This window comes from Poecilia reticulata, chromosome 8 (assembly GCF_904066995.2).
Source record: "Poecilia reticulata chromosome 8, P_reticulata-male-v2, whole genome shotgun sequence".
Lineage (NCBI taxonomy): Eukaryota > Metazoa > Chordata > Actinopteri > Cyprinodontiformes > Poeciliidae > Poecilia > Poecilia reticulata.
In genome coordinates, this window is record NC_088837.1 from 16,144,885 (window position 1) to 16,155,095 (window position 10,211).

At 41.2% G+C, this 10,211-nt stretch overlaps 1 protein-coding gene across 1 annotated transcript in view; it reads left to right on the top strand.

Annotated features, from left to right (window-relative positions):
- The first annotated feature begins 911 nt into the window (after positions 1-911).
- Positions 912-10,211, top strand: part of aatka (apoptosis-associated tyrosine kinase a) — a 29,238-nt gene continuing 19,938 nt past the window's right edge. The window contains exons 1-2 of the mRNA XM_008416158.3: positions 912-1,324; positions 1,467-1,579. Coding sequence (XP_008414380.2) covers positions 1,498-1,579 — 82 coding nt within the window. The 5' untranslated portion in view covers positions 912-1,324; positions 1,467-1,497. The remainder of the gene's footprint in view (positions 1,325-1,466; positions 1,580-10,211) is intronic.

The following is a 10,211-nucleotide window of genomic DNA, read 5'->3' on the forward strand; positions in this document are numbered from 1 at the left end:
AGGCCAAAAACCAGCAAGACACAGCCAGGAACTGTAAATAGCCAGAGACTACCTGTACTGGCCTGAGAAGAGGAAAAAAAAAAAAAAAACACCTGACGGGTTTATTTGACTATCATTTCAAAAGCTGCTGAAATCCACATTATTTTTTACGATCTACTTCTGATGGTTCAGACAGACTGAACCGAAGAAAACTTTTATTTCTAAAGTAACTGATCAACAACATGAGTTCAGTCCATGAGATGTATCTGAATAAATTGCGCTTTGTTGCTATGTGCACCAAATTTTGACCTTGTACTTTGAATTTAGCAGCTGAAATAAGGTCATGGGCTATTCAGCAATGCTAACTTTAGAGGCCTGTGCAAACTGCAGCTTCAGTTTCATCAGTTATTATTAACTGTAACTTTTTTGCTTGCAGGTGAGTTACAAAAACATTAATCGAATCACTGGGTTATTACATTAAAAAAACAAACAACAAAATGCATACTTTTCTTTAACTTTATAGGAAAGTTAGCTCAGAGAATAAATAAAGAGTTAAAGCCAAATTAATTTACATTTTTGACCAGAAAAATCCACGTATTTGTTTTAACTGGTGTTGTAGTTACAGTTTTAATCCTTCAGTGGCCTGACTCATCGGCAACACTTGTGTAAAAATAATACTTAAAGGAAGGTTGAAATGCAGCGCAGCACTTCAAGAGTCAAAAAGATCCAACGAGGATCCGGAGTGAGGAGTGTTTGGTTGGTCAGTAGCTTGTTTAAAGCAAGTCGGAAACAAAGAAGGCAATTTTCAGCGTAAACGAAGCGCCGATCAGTTTGCTCACAAAAAGAAATATTTTGAAAGGGGATAAACGGAAGCGCGTGTTCTTTAAGATTCTGCACGTTTGCTGCTCGGTTCGTCTGTACAGAACTGAAACCCAAATACGCAACGGTGACGGTCACATCTCCAAGCGACCCGGCTGTCCAGTCAGAAAGCGGGAGGCAGCAGCTTGTTTTGGGCCAACATGTAAACAGAGATTTATTCTAAAAAAAAACAACAAAAAAACAAAAAAAAAAAACGAAGAGATCTGACTGAATCTTTGGAAACGGCAGGGATTTTACTCAGAGAACTGATTTAAAAAAACAAACAGCGGATCGTCGCTTCACCTGGTAACCGACTACGTGCTCTGAATGAAGAAGATGCGCTGAACTGGACGCCGTTGTCAAAGACATAGATGTGATTAAAAATAACGATAGTAATGATGACAACCGCTGTCAACATCTGTCTCCAAACGTGCCGGAGCTGAAGGCGAAGCGGAGCGCTCTCTCTCTCTCTCTCTCTCTCTGCGAGGTGCGATGGAAGACAAAAATGCGGCGTTTTAGAGCTTCTTCTTCTTCTTCTTCAGGTCATTTGAATCTCCAAAGCCCCTGAGTCAGGAATTTATCCTTCACATCTCCCCCCACCCCCCTTTTTTTTTTTTTTTCGTTTATAGACTTGTTGTCTTCTGCAGCGCAGTGAGGAGGATGGTGTTTGTCCTTCAAGTGATTGTCATGTCTTCGGCGTTTTTCAATCCCAGCTTCGCTTTCAGTTCCCACTTTGATACAGGTAGGAAACGAATAATAAATAAGGGCGTTTATCAATCTGCCGCGCGATGCATGCGTCTCCCCAGCTTCACGCACTGATGGATGTCATCTTAGTATGTTGACTGATGCGATATATTTGTTTTTGGGTTGCTGTTTTTTGTTGTTGTTGTTTTTTGTGCTGTCACTGGTGTGACAATGCTGCCTCGTCATGATTATGAAGCACCCCAGTCCGCCTGCACAATGAAGATGATTTCAGATACTCTCGTTTTTACCTTCTGTCAGGCCTTCAAAGCCCGGTGACAAGAGGGTTAAAAGTTGTATCTGCACCGAATTTGCACGGTCCCCACACAGTTGTGCACATGCGTTTCGTGCACCATGCAGACGCTATGCAGGATTGTGCATGCTGAATGACGCGCAGGGTTGAACTGTGTGAGGTGGCTGCTCCCCGCGGCCCCCAGAATGCAGCATTTGATCATCCCCCAGGACGTCAGGGTGACGGGATCTTTGGCAGACACGAGCCCAGGTGGTGCTGCAGTGCTTTGGGACTGCTGAGCTCTGACACGCAGGCTGCGAAGGGGCTGAGGCTGGACTGACCGTGTGCACATGTAAACAGGGCGAAAGAGAGTCCTTGCACTGGCCGCAGTGTGCTGAGCATACAAATGACAGCCAGTGAGCTCAGCTGGCTCTCAAGTTTCAAGCTTTATCTGTCCTTCCCAAACTGTCCTCTCTGGGTGATCTCTTATCCCCTTCAGTCCAGTTATTCCTCTCTCTCCTACCTGCCTGTCCATTTTTCTGCCTTATTTCTTTAGAAGTCGCAAGGGCTCCAATTAAATCCAATCGCCTGCTGGTTTTTTGGTCAGTGTGCATACTGAGCGTCTTTGCTGCAATAATTGTACTAAATATATACTTATATCAAAATCTGATCCATTTTCTTTTCATTTGTGAACTTTGGATCAAAACAAATGGTTGGCTGTTGGTTTCCTGTGTAAAAGAGCAGGTCGTGGATGCTGAGCTGGCTGTCACTGCCTATGAGGAGAGTCCCATGTGAAACAGACCTACTGCACAAGTAGTTCTTAATTGAATTACAGATGAAACACCAGCTAACCATGACTCTCCTGGGTTGTTTTCAATTTAATTTTCCTTTTGTTGTCTTCCTGAATGAGTTCATAGGTCTGGAAAAATTCCAGCCAGGACATGCAGCGATTTCTCTCACTCAGATAGAGGAACGTTTCTTACTAGGCTAGAAGGAATGGGTGACCGCAAATAAGACGGTGCAGAATTCTTGGATACAAGAAAGTAATCATGTAGATTTCTAAGAAGAGCAGCACCTCAGTAGATCCTGAGGCTGTGCGTAGTGTTTAGACTTAAAATCAATGTTGCTAAGGAGATTGAGGGGGTGTGTGCGAGAGGGCCGGCCCCTTCTGAGAGGGAGGAAGAGGACAGAGAAACGCTCAGGTCCGTTAGAGAGCTTAGGCAGTGCTGGAAAGAAATTTTAGACGTGTAGCAGATGAGACTGCTGAGACGCATTCATATAAACTGAAGGGGTTTGACCTAAAGTGGCACCGACAGATTTGCTAAAAAAAAAGAAAAAAATCTAGACATATAAACTTAACACAGGTGTTTTACTCATTCCTCATCTCAGTGAGGAAAAACTTTTGTTTAACTGCGTGTTTTGATCATTTTCACATAAACTCAGGGTTGATTCGACTTCAAAAGCCCACATTCAGACGGGCGGCTTTTGAACTTTTGCACCCCTCCATGCTAACCTCCACAGCTGCAGTTCCTCCCCGCGCCGCAGGCCGTGTGAGGACAGAGTGTGCTGTACCTCTTGCACGTTACTTCTGGAAATGTGGGAAACAACAGCGTGGAGAGGTCCTCGTCACACTTCGGGGCATTATGTAAGCTGGCAGGGACGGACACACCGCCACGGCGGTGTGGATGTGCTGTCTTTGCCAGCCTTCACAGGACAGAAATTGGATTTGATGTCTGTGGAATCTGCACCCTCCCTCTTCAGCCAGCACCTGGCTCACCATTACTTCAGCACCATGGAGAGCTCATACACACGTTGAGAAGAAGCTCACCTGAAAACCTACCTCACACTGTGATGGATATTAAACACAGATTGCTGTCGAGACTAAACCAACAGCAGAGTGACCTGTAAAAGAACTGTGCTACAGCAGTAAGCTGACAGTGGAGCACCATGGGAGTCCATCTTTCAGCACTGCCCCTGCGATGCCTGGAGGGGGCAGTGGTGTCATGTGTGCGTTTTACATTGATGCAGACAAGAACATATTAAACACACGTTCCCCGTCGATCATTCTGTAAGCAAGGGAGACCTGTACGTGGGTTCGGCGAGACGGGAACAGGTTCTACCAAACGTTGCTAGCAACATCCCCAAAAAGAGAAAAGATGTGTAACATGGGAAGCTCCTCCCACTGACTCGGTCAGCGACAAGCCAGCGCGTCCACCGCTGACTGTTTGATTATTCATCTATCCATGTGTAACACGAAGCACTTCGGTTGCGTAAGCCTGCCTCTCGGGAGAACTGGGATGAGAATGAAGTGGATTTAGGCAGTGAGGGGAAACCTTCGATGTTTCCTCCCCGCGCTGTCTGTGTAATGATGTGGTGGCTGTTGGTTTCATTGGTGCTGCAGATGTTGGAGGTTGGCTGTTCCTCCCCTTAAGCAAGGGGGGGTTAGGGGTTGAAGTAACTTGGTCACTTCAACCCCTAACCCCCCCAATGACACTGTATTTGCACTTTACACTCGGACACTTTAAAATGTTGCACTGCTAAATTTATCTTCCCATGTTGCTACATTATTCATACTTCATCCATTTTGTACATTCCTATTAATATACATTTCATTTTTCTACTTCTTGTTTTTATATATTGTAAATATTTTTCCTACTTATAACAATTTGATCTTGTAGCTAGTTTTTATATTTTATACTTTATATTTTATACTTTATATTTGGATGTAACTGGGGCCGTGACTCTCAATTTCGTTCCACCTCATGTAACGCGTGGTGTGAATGACAATAAAGTCTCTTGAATCTTGAATCTTGAAGAGAATGACCACACACGATGTTGTGATTCTCCAGAACCGCATCATCCGCTGTTCCAAATGGTTTCAAATTTTAAGCACCTCAAAAATAATTTTAAGATTTCTCACGTCATGATGCCTGAGTGGTTAGCGTGCTCGGATGTATTATTGGTGGATCTTTGGCAGGTTTAACGATGAGAATAAAATGATCTCGGAAACACGCAGCGGTTAGAAAAGCGGAAGACATTTGGACATGTAGTATCGATTGGTAGGACCGGGATCAGAACAGGCAGTCACATCCTAATGGCTTGCTGCTAATGAAAAGCCACAATTTATTTTCTCAGAATATCACAGTGCTATATTCGATCAATAAAAACGGAATTTTAATGTAGACACACCAGCCTACCGAAGCGTGGACGCAGGTTTGGGCGATGTGGACTTAAAGTTTTATCAAAAATATTTTGTGGTCTAATTGTGATAACAATAAAAGTGATGATACAAACTATTTATTGCTTCCTATGTAACTGTAAAACAATATATATATATATATATATATATATATATATATATATATATATATATATATATATATATATATATATTATCACTCCATATGAAATGAATGTATGCACACATATCCGCCATACTAGGCCTTTTTATGCATCGTGTGTATTTTTTGCTTGTCTTTTCAAAAATGTACACTCACAGGCATGCATCTCCACATTTAAACACGCACTGGCTCTGTTTGCATCACCAGAGTCTCACCAAAATGTCGTCCTGAGTTCATCTCAAGTGTATATTTGCAGAAATGCTTCTGTCATCTGCAGACCAGCGCCTGCACATGCATCTAATTTATGTTTATCCGCCTGGGGTATAAACAGAGTTCTGGAATGTCATTTCAGAGCCGTGCTCTGTCAAATATGTGAGTGAATACTGATTATTTAGGCAAACCTTGTACATCCGTGACTGTGAGACATGCCTTGTAGGCTCTACTTTCACATAAATGGTAACATGAAACACAAAAGTGTCATTTTTAACCACTCAAACTTAAGTCTTCAATAGACAATAGACTTTGGTTTAAACTTAGTTTTAGTTTTCAGTCGAGGCCTGGAAAGCAGATATATGTATAGATCTTTGACATTCAGGCGCAAAACGCATTACACCTCAATATTGATTGCTTCTAAGCTAATAACGCAACACTAACTGGCTAATTTATGCCGATGTTAACTGTCGTTTAAATCAGGAGATTAAATTAGATTTATGCCAAGCAGTAATTCAATGTGTTATCTGTTCATGAACGTTAAATCTGCGCTAATTCTTCATTTACTGTTGTTTAAAAGGGCTGTTTCCCATACTAACTGCATAAATATTAAGTAAGACTTGATATTCGTTAGGTAGCTAGTTGATTTTTTTTTTGTACATTTGAGTGTTTTTCACCTGACTAAAGGAGATGACAAAACAATGATGAAAGAAAGCATGCCTTTTGTAGATTTTATTTTATTTTTAGATAAGGGCAACTGGCAACCTTGACTACTACTTTTTTTATCTCATCATTTAAAAAAACACTTTCTACATTAGTCTTTGTTTGCGTTTGGTTTTGATTTTTAAATGATACCAGAGAAGTCCTTTGAATACAAGGATCTTAACAGTTTGAAAGTGACTTTTTTTTAGCCTACAAATTGCCATAAAAGTGCAGACTGAGTTAATATTCTCATCCCTTCTTTCCACCAGCATGCCCTGCCTGAACATGTACATGACAGTCCTGTGATGCTGGTAATCCTGAGCTCTCACTCCCAGTTAATGACAGTCATCATAGCTGTCTGCAGGCGAGGACATCCCTCTGCCATCTGCAGTCCTCTGCAGAGTGCCTGAGATTCGCAAAAGGGGAAGGCGAGCTGGTGGAGAATGCCATATCCTGCCATTAATCATGTCATTCTGCTCCCTTTGGTCACTGAGTGCCCCATGAGTGTGATGTCTCTGAACATGTGTTTGTGCTTGCGGGCTTTGCTGTGACACAACGGTCCTGTCATCCTTCTGATTTCTCTATTCCATTTATGTCCTCCTAGGTCTCACTATATCTTTCTACAATTCCGGATGGGTTTTTTTTTTGGTATTTCTTTGTCTTCATGCATCAACTGCACCACTCATCAACTATAGTAGATGCTCTGAACGGAGCATTCCCACTATGTTTTCATCTCATTTATACTGTAAGCTAACCACTTTTCCCCAACCTTTCTCTAACTCCACTATATCATGTATTTGTTTGCCCAGTTAAGGCAGATGGAGCAGCATGTTTGCCCCTGAAGCACTGTCCCAAATGTAAAAGCCTGCTTGGAGTGATGAAGAGAGCCTTTGCCTCTGCTAAGCTCTTTCTTAGTTTCTGGGTCTCTCTGACATTTATACAGCAGCATTTACAATGTGCTTGCATTTGTGTTAACCCTAACCACAAATTTCCATGCATGTCCTTGTAGTATTGAGTAAGTTTAGGAACTGGACCATTTGTGTGGGTGTGTTGTATAATATGATTCAAGGTGGCTTGTGAGCTAAGATGCGCTGTGCATGTCTGAATTTGCTTCTGTTCACCAAACCCTTAATATGCATTTGGAACGGCGTTCCCATCCTCACCATTTTTCTTCGCCTGACTATTTCTCACAGCAGTTTGTTTGATTGCTGTTGTGTGTGAACTGGCACGGTGCCCACTCTGCAGGTCCCTCCGTCAAAACTGAGAACAGCCCTGTGTGTCGATGCGTTTATGCGTACACAGGAAGCATACAAAAGCAAAAGCAATTTAAAGGTATAAAAGAGGGCGTACGGTCAGGCCAACGCAGTACATCATTCTTTCTGTTTGGGTTTATGTTGGTGTGTACACACACGCTCAGGTCTCTACACTGGCTTTGATGTGAGTGTTTGCGTGTGTGTGTGTGGGTGTGTGTGCGTGTGAGAAAGTGTCCTAATCTCTTCTTTCTGCTCAGTGTAAACCTCCTATGTTCAAAGTCCTCTTGTCCTCTTTGCCTAATGTTTGCATTTATTAGGAACATATTTGACTAATACATCACATTTATGCATTTTAGGAGCTGAAGAAGATCCACTTTTGAATTACTTTAGTTGCACAGAAATGCTTTATTCATAAAGCAATATGAATAACTCATGCTTGAATAGATTATTAGTGCATTTTTTCCTGCTTTCATAACCTTATGTATGTTATTTATGCATAAATATGATCAAAATGAAGCCATGCATTCTGCTATTTTTTTATTTTTTTTACCAATTCACATTCATGTGGTTGTTTCTTTTTTTTATTTTTATTTTACTCTCTCCTGTCAGTTCTTTAAAGAAGCAGCATTACATGATGGACTTTTGGTATTTTCGCTCAGATTTAAATCTAGAAATTAGAAACTCCCTCCACAGCCTCATGAACTTGTTCCCATTTTGTCATGTCACCAACACAGGTTTGTACTTACATAGAGCTTTATCAAGTCCAGAGGACCCCAAAGCGCTTCCCAGATTCCCTATTGGGTTTGAGTCTGGAATTGGACTGGGCCACTCTAACACACGAATAAGGTCACTAACCTGATGGAAGTTTCCACCATGTTTTCTACCCTGCATTTAACTCAATCCATCTGCCTATTAGCTCTGACTGGCATCCCTCTCCCTGCTGAAGAATGTCATCCATCACTGCATGATGGTGGAACCACAGTTCACTATGGCATGTGTGGTTTCCTCACATGCCTTTAGTCTGGTGATAATTTCTAACAAACCTCTGAAGACTGTCACAGAGCAGCTGTAGTTTTACTGCGAGCAACTTAAACACACAGGGAACTATTTACTGATTAAATAACTTCTGAAGGAATCGTGTTTGCAGTACATTTTATTCTGTGAGAGAGCAAACAAAGACAAGCAAGAGATTTTAGGAACCTCTTTTCGATTCATAATTACAAACTGCGTTGTGCTCTAAATCCTGATGAAATGCATTAAAGTTTGTTGTTGTAGCATCACAAAAACTGGAAAAGTTCAAAAGAAGTGCTCTTCTTTATTTATTTATTTTTTTAATATCCTTTAGTGCTTTCTTAACCGAAGCCGGCAAGTTTAACATTTCGTCATCCATCCGTTTGCCCCACAGCCTCCCCCTTAATTGTCAGCCTGAAATGTGGAGGTGGCAGGGTGACTCCATTGCTCCTGCCCTCCTCTCTGCCAGGACATTACTCATCTCTCTCTCCACAGTCGCGGAGACAGCATTTTAATAAAGCTGGAATGAACCGAGCTTTAAGTGCTTTATTTTCATTTCTCTGTGCAGCTGGTAATGTAACGTGCGCTTCTCGGATATTTATGGAGGAGCCAGGGTCGTCACTCTGTTCACAAAGCCCAAGAGAGGAGGAGAAGTGAGGGGGTGGGGAAGGGCGGGAGAAAGATGGATTCTTCAAATGTCACACTTATGAAAACGATTCCCCTGGATTTCCCCCTGCACAACCTGCACAGAGGTTTCCTGTGGCGATTTAAGAGTCAATATGCTGTTCCATCTGTTGGAACTTTAACATGCAAAACAGGCTGATGTATATTTCTGAGGGCATGCACGCCTAGCTTGCAGCGGTAAGCATGACATCAAGAGAACCTGATTAGGGTTCTTGCATGCTGTCTCCATTTTCAGACTTTCTGTTCTGATGTACAGAGAATCATAAAACAAATTCAGGTCTGCACCATTTTTCTTTCTGTACCTGGGGAAGCTATAGGTCTTTAGGGTCTCAGAACCTTCAAACATTTGCTTATTTTATTGGCAAGAGGTAAAAAGAGGTCAAAAGTTATTTTCTTGCCGTAACTACTCTAGAACCTATGCCTAGGGCTAAGATTAAAAAATTTACAAGACTTACTTGTAAAAATATTTTGAAAAATCAAGGAGGAAATTTTCCGTCACAAGTAGTGACACAAAAAAGATCATTATGGACTGAAATTTTAGATCATTTTGAAAGGTTTTCATTTTTGTTATACGTCTTTCAAATTGACATAGTGATGGAAGAATATATAAGCTCTTCAAAGAACAAGACATATTAAACACACACAGCGATAACTTTAATCATGCAATTAAAAGCATTGGAATCACTTACAAAATAAAAAAATAAACAAGAGCATCATTTACTAATCAGTTTGGTTAATACTTATTTGTCCTCTCATCGAGTTTTGTAATTACATTAATTGATCGTCAGTTTCATTTAACTCAATTTCTCCTTCATTTTCTCAAGTTTAACATGTCAACATGCCAGCATACATGCTAATACCAGAAACACTGAAAAAAGCTTAAGTTTGGGTTAGCTGCCGATTTCCACGGATGTTAGTTATCTAATTACGGTCTGTATTTGAACCTTTCTTTCATTGATGGATTCAGTCTCACTGAAGAGCTGTAAAAGTTAATGTTACATTAAATCAGGGTTGACAACATTTCATGGTAGATAACTTCTTCAAGCCAATACCTTCTTTGTGGGAATGAAATCAGCAGAGGAAAAATAGAACAATGTCTTATATCTGTCTTGCTTAAGTGTATTTTTCAGTAGGATAGTAATGTATTAGCTGTAGTTCTTACAGGCCACATCAACCAACCTTAACAGCCATTTCCAGAAA